The sequence below is a fragment of the Alexandromys fortis genome, unplaced genomic scaffold (assembly GCF_014885135.2).
Source record: "Alexandromys fortis isolate MF-2015 unplaced genomic scaffold, M_Fortis_MF-2015_v1.1 scaffold_16, whole genome shotgun sequence".
NCBI lineage: Eukaryota > Metazoa > Chordata > Mammalia > Rodentia > Cricetidae > Alexandromys > Alexandromys fortis.
The window spans coordinates 19,307,497-19,319,977 of record NW_026067893.1 but is presented as its reverse complement, the minus strand read 5'-3'; the positions used below and the strand labels follow the sequence as shown (position 1 = coordinate 19,319,977).

General features: G+C 47.0%; 1 protein-coding gene across 11 annotated transcripts in view; it reads right to left on the bottom strand.

Moving 5' to 3' along the window:
* Sorbs1 (sorbin and SH3 domain containing 1) overlaps positions 1–12,481 on the bottom strand; it is a 218,000-nt gene that overhangs the window by 82,885 nt on the left and 122,634 nt on the right. For 4 of the 11 annotated variants that reach the window (XM_050144495.1, XM_050144522.1, XM_050144506.1 and 1 more), the window contains exons 6-8: positions 10,063–10,175; positions 3,805–4,170; positions 404–542 (exon numbers count right to left, since the gene is read on the bottom strand). In XM_050144495.1, coding sequence (XP_050000452.1) covers positions 404–542; positions 3,805–4,170; positions 10,063–10,175 — 618 coding nt within the window. Of the gene's footprint in view, positions 1–403; positions 543–3,804; positions 4,171–8,285; positions 8,289–10,062; positions 10,176–10,300; positions 10,328–12,481 lie in introns of all 11 variants that reach the window. The other 7 variants (XM_050144556.1, XM_050144573.1, XM_050144513.1 and 4 more) reach the window with 6 other exon arrangements.

The following is a 12,481-nucleotide window of genomic DNA, read 5'->3' as shown; positions in this document are numbered from 1 at the left end:
TAGACAATCATCTATTCACTGTCTCCTCTTTTGAAACTTGGTATTGAAAACTACGCTTTCTAGAAACTGACTACTTTGAACGAAGTCAGTCCTTTTATGACAGCAATTAAAAGACATATTGCAGGCACGTTTGAGGCAAAGCCCCGTCACAAATCATACAGCGAAGAACCAGACACATACACACTTTCATTTTAGCACATGAACCGTCTGCAGATAAACACACAAGACAAGGCACAGCAATGAACTTGAACTAGCCCAGTCTCACAGATACCTGACATCATTCCAGATCAGGGGCCTCTGTCTAGGATTGATCAATCTTGTGGGTCCTACAAGAGCTGGGACGGATGGCCTGGGGCAGGGTTGGGGAGAGTTGCAGACTACATCCTGCAAGAGACTGCCTTACCTCGATTGTGCTGCAAGAGCACAATGGTGGGGTTGACGATTGTGGTGGAGGGGTAGGCAGATGACGGTTTGCTTGTTGGAAGGAAGGCTTGGGAATCAGTTTCAATATGGGAAGAAACTTCATTTAATAAAGGACTGCCCTGAAAAACAAAACATCAGAAAGAAGAGTGAATACAGGATATCGAGAATGAAGACTCTGTAAGAAGAAGGAATAAAAACCTCTACAAAACGTTAACTATAAACAAAAATGTAACCAATGAGTCCATTCCAGTTAGAAGTTTAATCTGGAAATTTATTCTCCTTGTAGGTATTAGTAAGGGGGGAGAGAAGAAAGGTAAGTAAATTTTGCTGAAAGTCTCAGTAACATCCATTATTTTCACCTAGTAATAGTTGCGTATCAATCTGGTTACTAAAAAGCAAATTCAAATCAAAATAGAACAACATGCAAAACTCATGCAATTCCAAATGCGATCCAAGAACGAGAACTGGTTAAGTGGGAAAAGTCAGGGAAGTTAAGGCACCCTACAGAGAGATATCAGACAAATCATGAGAGAAGAACAGAGGAACCCCTTTATAATGGTTCTCAGGAAAGTTATTACAAACTTCAGAATCACTGAGCAAATTCAGCAGCTTTGGCTTCTGAGATCTGAGGAGGATCCTACCCTGCTGGGACGTTTTTTTCACTGAGCACCAAAATAACAGAAGTTCTTTGAACCAAGACATGGGAGAATCTTGACCTTAAAAACTTGAGACCGCCCCCAGCAATATCAACAAATTACTAACACTTTGATAATCTGATGATGGGGATAATGGCAGCCTTTTGTTTCCCCTACTACACTTATAGATTCTGCAAAGTTTTTATTTTATATCTTTCAGACCTTAAAGCAAAGATGGCAATCCTCATGACCTAGTTCTGGGGACTGAATTTAGGGCTGAGCCTGTGCTAGGCAAACACCCTATATCCTCAGCCCCAGGATGGCATTCTTTTCCTTTTTTCTTTTGTTAAAGACAAGCTCTCACTATATAGCCCAGGCTAGCTTAAAATTCCCTAAGTAGACCAGGTTGGCATCAAATTCAGAGATCCACTTGCCTCTAGGCATGTATCACTATGCTTGGCAAGATGGCATTCTTAAAGGTCTTTAAGAACAAGATATTGGTAGCTTTTTTTTTTTTTAAAAAAAAATTAAACTCAGAGACAGCTACTACATATACACCTGCAAGACAAGGACCCCATGCCTCCCTCTTCTGCCACCACGCAAGACAATACCCTGCAAGTAGCAGGTGCTCAGAAAAATACTGTGTGAGTGACAGGAGCTATTTAGCAGCAAGGAGTGTGTGGGCTAAGCTTTGTGGCAATAGAATGCAGGTTCATCAGGAGAGGTGTAGGTTTCAGCACCCTGGACAGCTCTTGACACACAGTAGGGGCTTTGTCGCCAATGCCTTGGTTGGGCTTTCTTTTAGATGTTTCCTGGATAGGGAACTTCTATGAACTCAATTTTGTGAGTAAGATCTTTTTTCCAAGGCTTGAGGGGTTTGTATCAACTTACGGCCTGGATGCCACCCATGGGGCATCTAGAGGGGAAGTCAAGCAGTCTGCTTTTAATCTCTTACTGTTACCTAAAGCCAAAGTAAACGTTATTAAGTCAACTTCTGGAAAGTCTACTGCAGAACAATTAGGAAAATTGGACAGATTGTGTACACTATCTCAACTAATCTGTCCTGGCACACAAAAAAACAAACCCCAATATGCAAACGTAGAGCTAAACAAATGCCCAAAAGCAGAGTACATACCAGGATGACTTATGGCAATATCTGAGGGCACTCTGCTAAGACTCACTCTGCTTGCTGCACAGAGAAACACACTAGCAAGATATCTAGCAAGATATCAGTACATCCTAAAGCAGAATGCCTTCAAATTCACCTAGGAGGGGAGGAATACATCAGTCTGCAGCAGAGATGAGCTCCAAAGCTCAAGCAGAAGAGCCAAACTCGTGGTTACAGCTGCCCTGGTCCTGGTCTAACTGCCCTGGGCTGTATCTGGAGATCTGAGAAGAGGTCCAGCCCATGATGTCATAGTTCTAAGCTTCCTTGTACCTAACACTTAATTACAATTTCCCTACTGAGCCAAATAAGAACTTTCCTTCCTGTTCCCTGATTTGATTCAGCTTAACAATCTATGTAAGCTAGTTTTGTTAGCATCCTTCCTTCAACAAAGGATGCTAGTAAATGTTTAGCTCAATCAGCAAATATTCGGCTCACTGTACATCAGTAAGTGATGTTTATGGCCTCAACATCAAAACCCTTTAGATACTTGCAACCAAGTGAGAGGCCCTGGCCCCAGCCCCTTCCCTGACCTTCCAAATCCATGATATATAAACTTGACTTCTCTAGCCTAGAGAGCAGATGTATTCTACCCCCTCCTCCAGACCATTTAAGAGCAGGAGCCCTGGCTTGTTGTAAGTGTACATGTGGAACCTAATTCTTAGAACCCGGTAGGGATGAAGCCATCACTAACTAACCAGTTACTTTAACTTCTTCATTCACTAGTCCTCAGCAATGCAAACAACAGTAACCAGATACTTCACCTATGCTGAACTAAACCATGAGTTCCCATCATGGGAACTGTGACTATTCAATCCCACTGAACCATATGGCCCGTGAGTGTCTTCACATCACACTTAATGACGCCATACATTCAGATTCTCTTATCCTGGGCTCCTGGGGAAGGAGACATACTGTGCCAGAAGCAGCAGGGCCAGCTGTGAAGAGACTCACCTGAACTATCAAGACCTTCTAACTTCCCACAATTATTGTCGCCAAAACCACAGTTACCTCTTCCTCAGGGGCCCTAGTAATTATCTGTCTTGTGAGAGAAGGCCTTGACACACAGGTTTTCAATCCATTTACTCAATTAAACCTCTTCTCCCCGCCTCCCCCCCCCCATCTCTGTACTTCTGTTAAAAAGAGAGCTCACTTAGGGAATCAGCCCAGAGGGAAACTGTTCCTCACTCACAACCTCTCGCTCCATCATTTCCACACCTGCCTACGGCTCTCCCTCCACAGGACCCTGCAGCTTTCCTCAGCCTTCAATGCAATCTCTGTCAGGTCTGAGTAAAGGCCACAGGTGCTTCTCGAAGGAAAGACAAAGTTCCATCAGGAAGACGTGCACTTGCAACAGAGCAGAGAAGAGAAGGTTCTTCAAAGTCAAGAGCAGTCACAGGTGGCCCACAGGATGTACGGGGAGGCATGCACTCGGAGACAGCAAACACAGGGCCAGCCATCACACAAGCACAGTGGCCAAGGCCTCCTCAGAACTTAGTACTTCAGTGAGAAAGGAAGGGTTTTACTGCCAGGAGCAGACATTCAGGAAGCCGTGGGGAAGGGGGGGTCCAGCAAGCTTACGGTACTTGAGACAGCTCCCGGGAGGTCAGGCTCCAAGCCTCTGTGGAGGTCCTCCGGTATGGGAGGGACCAGCGGAGGTGGTGGTGAGGGTGGTGGCCTCTGGCTAGCAGGGGGGAGGGAGCCACAAGCACTGGCTGGTTGGCTGTGGTGGGGCCGCCTCTGCAGATGAGGGGGAATGAAATCATCTAGTGTGGGGAAGGTCAAAGGTGAGGCAGCAGGGGTGGTCGCCGGGATGGTGTGGACGCAGCCAAGTGGCCCCAGAGATGCCGGAGTAGGGGCAGTGCCTTCTTGCCCTCTGTCAGTATTAACCAGGTAGAGAGGGACAACTATTACCTCAGACGAGGCTTGGCTGGAGGAGGTGGCATCCTGTGGGAAATAAGGGGTCGTTACGCAAAGGGGACTGCGGAGAGGCAGGAATTCCACATTTAAACAGTTGCGCATGGACATGCAGTGATGCACTTGGAGAAATATTTAATCAGTGCCCTTTCCACAGAGTCCATGAGACAGTCAGTGCTAGCCAGTGCTAGCCAGCTGGCCTCCTGACACTCTATGACACAGAGGGAGCCCCGTCCAAGTTCACTTTCCGTCCATCTATTTTTGAATCCTTTTAACACTTTAAGAGGGAGAAAGGGAGCAAACAACAGAATATGCAGGCAGGCAAGCAGGCAGTGTCTAAACGCCACTAAACCGCCACACAGCCTGCAAGCTTGGGAGTAAACTCAGCTTCTTGAGCACCGTCTCATAGGATACAAACACCCGATCTTACCACATCACTAGTCTATGAATTCCACACTCTGGCATCCTGAGACATTTACAGACAAGAGACAGGGAGACAGAAGAGGCTACGCTGGGCAGTCTAAAGCGAAGAATTCAGGATTCAAGCGCTGTAGCACTAACGAGGAGAGGGACGGTAGGGAAGCCCAGAGAACAGGGGAGCCACTAGAATTGGTTTTGAAAGAGACAGCATAGAAGACACACACACACATTCCTAGTTTCTTGCCTTGGCTGGATAACACGGCTGCAAAAGGTAAGTTTCTTTGTTCTTCTGGTTTTCGAGATCAGAGGTAACCTGGGGGCCTAGCACGGGAGGTCTCACTGCATCTGGGAACAAAGCCCATGCCCCCAGTGTGGGATTCTCACCAAGGTTACCAGCATCTTTGCGGTGGTCAAAGAATAGCTTGGGAGGGTCAGGAGGAGGAGCAGGGGGTGGTTTTCCTGGGATAGCTGTGGCTGTGCCAGGGACAAGGCTGGGAGCTGGTGCCTGGGTGCCTGCAGCCTCCGAGGGAGTGTCTTTGGCTGAGTCACGTGCAACAGGAGGGTAGGTTTCCAATGTTGCCCGGCAAATGTTATTGGATAAAGATGGGACATATAAGCTGCTGACCTTTTTATTCCCTGTGGCCTCACGATGTGGGTTAGAGCTCACATTCTTACTGTACACTAATCTGGAGGCTACATAGTGTTTCTGGGGCTGGGAGGAAGCATCAAGGACCATGGACCCCAAAAGCAATGAACCAGGACACGTTGCACCTTTGGGAGCCAACCTAGCTGCCAGGGGAACAGAGATGGGCTGAGGCAGTGAGGAATCCTGCTGGATGGGGGTGCTGGGTAGGATGTAAGGCCTTGGTGAGCTCATGTAGAGGGAGTCTTTGTGGGTGCGGTGGACGGTGGGGAGCTGCCATGCAGAGCGGTCCTTTTGAGGGAATGGAAGGCGTGGGGGAGACAGAACCTTTAGTAGCGGTTTCAAGACATGAGAACGGGGAGAGAGAAGAGGAGGGGAGATGGAGGGAGAGAAGGATCATTAGACACAGCAGCACCGCATGATAAAAGACAAAACAACTCTCGGCAGACCTTTGAGCAAATCCTTCTGGGGCCTACAGCTGTCGTCTGGGCAGCTCCAAGGACTGACTCACACTTACCTGCAGGGCTGGCCTGACTCACAAGCCAGGGAGACCTGGTCAGCTCCAACACCAACGCTTGTTTGGCTGCATCTTTATTGACCCCCTGACTCAAGGACATGCTCAAAGCCACCTGCCAGTGAATGATGCCCCAGAGTTGAGTCCTCTTTCCTTCCCAACTCCCCCCCCCCCTTCCTCAAGTCTGTTATTGAAGTCTTTGGTTTTAAAAGTTTAAGTTCATTAGACTTGTTTGAGATACTTTAATTCTTTCCCAGTAGGAAAAAGAGAAAGGGAGGCCCTCCTGTGTCTGTGTTCCCAGGAGGCAGATGCCTTCCTTGAGCCTCCGATTCAGCTCTCAATTCTACAAGCATACAAAGTTCACTAAGGGGAGGAGGACACTGAAAACTGAGTCCACGTGTTTTCTTTTCTCAGAAGAAATCATCTGACAGAATTCATCACTAAGAACTTAGCTGAGAATGTTGTACAGTTGGCCTAACATGTATAAAGCTCTGAATTCAAACTCCAGAACTATAATCAAAGGGCATGGAGACACTCTAGAGATTAAAAGCATGCAGTCTCCCACGTCTGAGGCACAGGGTCAGAAGAAGCCTGCGCCATTTGGCCTATCATTAGCCTATGGGGCTGGGCTGAGTCTGCTTTATTCAGTCCATCACCATGCACAGGAAATCATTTCTATACAGCTTTAGTCACAGGGTGAGGGCAAAGCTCTGGTGACAGGCTGAGTTACAATTAAAACCCCTCTCCTCTCAACAGCCTTCCTGCATGGGTTTCAGTAGGCAGAGGGACAGGAGGCATGGTGACCCTCCAGACTGGTCCTTCTCAGCCAACCTGTGGTTCACCTGGGAACTAGACTCCAGAGAAGAAGCACCAATGCTCCCCTCTCTGCCCCCGCCAGACTGTACTCGCTGGCCCTGATCTTCAGACTTCAGCACGAGAACAAAACCAGAACCATCCTTTAAGTGTACACATGTGGAAGTCTAGAAGTTGGTGAATTATGGCAGATGTGTTGTAGTCAAAACCTAGGAAGGGGCTGGGAGGATGGCCCCATGAGTAAGCCGGCTTGCTCTGCAAGCATGAGGACCTGAGTTCGAATAGCCAGGTCTGAAATAAACAGCTTGGTATGTCTGTAAAATCTTGTAACCCTGATGATGTGGGGGAAGAGACAGAGGGATCCCAGAGCTCACTGGCCGGCTGACCTGGCTGAAATGGCAAGCTTGTGATTCAGTGAAAAGCCCTGTCTCAAAGCCATAAGACAGAAAACCATTGAGGAAACCACCAAACATCCTTCTGTCTTCGTATGTGCACACACACATGAGCACAGCCGCATATGCACATACCTGTGCCATACACACTGATTACACTGAGGCTAATTCTCATTTTATTTGATATTTTGTAGGAGTTATGTGGAGAAGGGAGAAGACATTAGAAAGGGGACTAGGTGAGAAAGTGAAAAAAATCTTTATGACGCTGGATTAGACTATCATCCAGAAACAATGAACAGCCTACACCTAAAACACAAGTTTGAGATGACAGTCTGGGTGGAGAGGCAACTATCTAAGTATTCTCAGTTAACCAGATCTATGTTTTGCCCCACATAGTGCCAATGGAGTGCGACCATTTATACGAGCCCCAAATCCACAACCAAGCGTCCCTCCTCTGCTTGATGAACTTAGACCAAGTGCTGGGACCCTCTGCAGTCTAGCTTACAATACCCAGACACAGCAACGGAGCTAGCTCCCACCACTGGGACTGTTAAGTAAGGATGGGGCTGATGAGAAGCCAGCAGAAAATCATTCCGCTCTGGGCTCAGATTTACTTCAACTTTGCACTAGAGTATCTTGCACAGTATTTCTTTTGTCCAAACATAGAAATCTGTTTCTATGAGTTTTAAACTTAATTCAGGCATGGCCATGTATGGTACTAGGACTGCATGACATCAGGCACAAGCCCTCCTAGGGTTGTGACCTTGCAGAGAGGACACTTCCCCAGAGTGTCCACGATACACACAGAGTCAAAGGACTTCCTGTCTCGGGGCTTCTTTTAACTCTAGAGGAGGAGGCAGTGAGGCTAAGCAAGGACACAAAGGAACAGATTTTTGCTTCAGCCTAAGGATCCCAGCCTAATCTGCCCCCTGACCACTAATGAAATTCCACATCTTTTTAGAAGATGGGCCTATGGGAGAGGGAGGCTATTTGGAAAACGTGAGTTCATAGTTTATATAGTTTCCAGAAACTGCCAAACCTCATCTCTACTAGGATTACTATGCTGCTGATGACATCACAGAAAGAGACACTGTGGTTCTGTGGTCCGGGGAACAGCAGGGAGCAAGCCCAGGTGGGCAAGACATAGGATTCCCACCTAGCCCATCTGTCTTCTGGACCCCAACTTAGTCCTGAGGGGAAGATGTTCTGCCAACAGATCCATAAACTCCACAGGGCTGGAACAAAGCCAAGCAGTTGTCCACCTTGCTTTGCCTTTCTTGAAGCCCAGGTGTAATTAGAGCAAGCACTGCACAGTTAAGAATTCATGTTTACTTTCAGAAACTAAATCTGCAAAGTACTAGACATCCTTGACGTTCAAATGGCAAATCTTACATTGGATGTGCAGGACAAAATTCTGGGATCAGCCATTTGCCAGTCTCCCTGAGGGCAGCCCAGGAAACGTAAGTTGAGTGACCAAGTGATTGAAAACACGTGCTGACGTAGAGAGACATCACAGGATGCTCAACCTTACTATCCAGCTTCCCTTATGAACTCCTTGAGGGCAATGTTCAGCCCATTGGTTTGAGAACTAGTACCTAATAAAGTTGTGTTAAATACAAGTATTTTCAAAGGACTCATTTTTATCTCCCATGTGTTATTTATTTATTTATCTATCTATCTATCTATCTATCTATCTATCTATCTATCTATCTATCTATCTATTTATTTATATGGTACTGGAAAATGAGTCCTGGGCCTTGCTCAGGGATAAGATTTTCATTTTCATCCCTGAAATACAACCCTACCCTGGACCATGCTTTGTGTGTGTGTGTGTGTGTGTGTGTGTGTGTGTGTGTGTATGTGTGTGTGTGTATGTGTGTGTGTGTGATCACAAAACCATGAGGCATTGGAGGGTTAGTCTTTGGGGTTCACTGATGGTGAAAGACAAGGTACTTCAACCTCTGCTTTGGCTAGATCTTGTGTTCGAATCTGGGTAGAGAGTAATAGTGCCCATCCTTGAGACAACGCGAAGAAGCTCTACCGCCACAGACAACACATCACGTACTCAGAAAATTTTCAGAAATGGGAAAATTCTGGCCAGTCTTTTAACGGACAAATGATCTCTGGGAGGCCAGACATAACCACGGGGCCTAGCTGTACAAAGCTGAAAGTGGGGAGGTAAGTCAAGGCAGGAGGGAGAAAAGCTTTACAGTGCAGCCTTTGGTAAAGACAGATGAGGGACAAACTGCAGAATGGGGGGTCAGGTCTGTTCTAGGAGCATTAGAACGAGGCAGGGTAGCTTGTACCACCCTCTGAGCAGTAGCATCCCCTATAAGGAAGATGGCTCCATTCCACGTTAGTGGCTCCTCCTTATACAGCATCCTTCACACACCACTGGAATGACAGGATCTATGCCTTTTAACAAATAACAAAGTATAGAGAGGAGAAGGAAGAAAGGGTAGAAAACCACCCAGCAGCAACAACTAAAGCCAACCCTACTCCAAACTGTAATAACAGTACACCATGCAAGTACTGGCCATGCCTAACCCGGCTTAGCTTTCAAGATCACACGAGATTGTGCCGGTTCAATACCGTTCATACGGTGGTATGGCTGTAGATGGGGGATTTTCTATTGCAGAGCAGAGCTTGATGTTGAGGCCAGGCTGTGTGTGGCTGCCATTGTGAGTTCTGTCCTCAGGCCCTTGGGCTACTGGGTTTATGTCTGGTCACAAATACCTGATGTCCCTCTGTGACCACAGTGTTCAGAGTCTCAGCTTTGGAAAGTTAATGGTGTAAATATGAGGGTTTCCTCTGATTATGCTCTAAAGAACCCCTTAAAAATAAGCTCAACCTGCCCAAGGCTAAATGAATTCTTCTTTAGAACCCTTCCACGTGTATATTAATCCTGGAAAACAGCAGGCCTATTTCCAACAGCCACATAGACCAAACCTCACCCCATACTCCTGCTCCCTTTGATCCCAACTCTCCTCTTTCTTAGAAAGCCATTTCAGAGAAGACCAAAGACTGGACTCCTGTTCCACAATCCAGCTGGGTTAGCAGGAAGCCACAAGTTTGGGCTGCCAAGTTTGAGACTAGGCACCACTACTGAGTTCCCACCCCATCTGTGGACACACACCTACCTGGGGCTTGTCAGTAGAAAGGCTGGGATGCACGCTTCTATAGCCCTTGGCAGCAAGTGGGGAGGGCTGGGCGTTGCCATTGGCATCGGCACTGGATGAAAGTCTCCACTCCTCTGTGGCAAGACAAAAAGCAAAAACAAACCCCATCACTCCTAGGTAACACCCGCGGGCTTTCCTCAAATTCAAGGATCCCAGGTGCCCCAAGGCACACGAGGAAAGAAGGCATGCAAAGCCATACCTGCTGGAGGGTCCTCTGGCTCCAGGCCTGTGCGAGGAGCAAGGAGGATGAAAACAAAAAGGGAAAAACAGAAACGGTTACGTTTGCGGGAAGCAAGCATGAGACGCACTGACCGATGAAAATCAGCAGCCCTGGCCTGACACAAAACACCCTCAGTCACCACGGCCCCATTACCATAGGAACCCACTTGAAACCATGATGTGTTCACAGGCGCTGACCTTTGAGAACACAAGGCTACATTCACAGGAATGAAGAAACAATTGTTCCTTGACATTCTTACTTTACAGACTGAAAGGCAAAAGAACTCTCTGCTGTCCAGCCCTTCGCAGTCTCATTCCCCACCCCAAAGCTTGCTGTAGGCTAAGCATGACTGCACCTTAGCGGGCTGAGTTAACTACTGGACCCTAGTGGTAGGACATGACAGAAGCCTCTAGAGCATGGTTTTGGTTTTGTTTGGGGGTGGGGGGTGGGGGGCTTGTTTGCTTGTTTGTTTTTTGATCCCTGTCTTCATCCCATTACACAAGGCACTAAAACATTCACAATATGGGCTGAAGAGGTGAAACGACTTTGTTACATAATCATGAAGACCAGAGTTCAGATCAGAAATTTCAAAGGCTTTGACATGGTATATAGTATCATTCTTCTTCATATTTTTCTATCAGCCATTTAAAATATAAAAGCCATCTTAGCCAATAAGCTGGATTTTGCTCGTGGCCAGTTTGGCCACCCCTACTCTTGCAATCCTTTAACATCCCGTCCCCTATTTCCTGAAGAACCTTCTTTTCTCACTCCTGTAGAGACAAGCAGGGGACTCACTGTCCTTGAAGTCTAAGCCTCCACTTCGGTGTGGGTCTCTCAGACCAACAGTAGACTCCCCAGATGACAAGTCGAGATGTGCAAACATTTATTAAGCACCTTTCGGGGGCCAGACATGGCTCCACTTTATATCTATTTAGTATTTAATTTAATTAAATGCTTACTGTACTTCATGGATAAGAAAGGAGAGAGGCCAAATGCTTTGCCAAGATCAGAAAGCCTCACACAGAGGGATGAAGCAATACAGTAGCAACACACAAAGCTGAGTGGGTAGGGAGGTGGAGTGGATCTACAAGGGGCTGGGAAGGGGAAGGTGATCGAAACGCATTTTAAGATCTTCTCAAAGAATACAGATATTATTTCTAAAATATCCTTATTTAGGAGGAAACAGCATATTGTCACACCCCCAAATCCAGAATTTTAAGGCGACTCAGTTATACTCCCTTGTATAGGTTGCCTATTACATCTCTGCCACCGCCGTACAGACAGCTTACGGCTAACTGTCTTCTCCAAGAGCACCGTGTTAAACACTCACAGGGTATGTGCTCTATACATGCTGCTATTACTGCACTGGACTGGCTGGGTAACCGGAGCAAGGCTTTAACCACACTAAATTTCACATTTCCTATCTGTAAACCAGGATCCCTCCTCCTTGACCTTCTCTCAAAGTCGCTGAGGAGTCTGAGATCAGGCATGTGAAAGTAACCATTTAATACTCACTGCTAGCTAGGTGCCTGACCCAGACAACTTCCTGTACCTGGCAGCCCCGAGAATACAGGTGACATTCTGTGACAATGGCCCTTCATCCTCTTTACTCTAACACTTTTAATCTCCCTTCTTTTCCAAGTCGCTATTTCTAGATACCCCTGTTGGGCCACTTTTCAGATGCTCTTTATATATACACCAGATAGCAATAGGCTTGTCCCTTGGGGATGGGGGCAAAAGTAGCACACAGACTCAGGGACACATTCTTTTGCTGACTTTTCGGCTTCCTGTTGGGTAGGTTCTATTCAAGTCACACTGGAAAACAGACATGTCATGAAATCGGAGGAGTGACTGTTCTTCTAAACTACAGGCATCAGAAGGAAGCCACCCCCATGCAATCAGACCGCTTCCTGTGAGCGCAATCTTCTGCCTTGTTGACTGCATCCTCATGACTCTTTCATGAGTCACAGGACCAGATGAGCGTATATGGCACAGCGGTGGGAGAGACAGACGGCTCAGTGGTTCCGAGTATGTGTTGCTCTTGCAGAGGACCCAGGTTCAAGCCCCAACTAGTCAGTTTTCTTTCAGGGTATAAACCCTGACATGTCGGCATGGTGGTTCACAACCAACCCTAACTCTAGTCCCAGGGAATCTGATGCC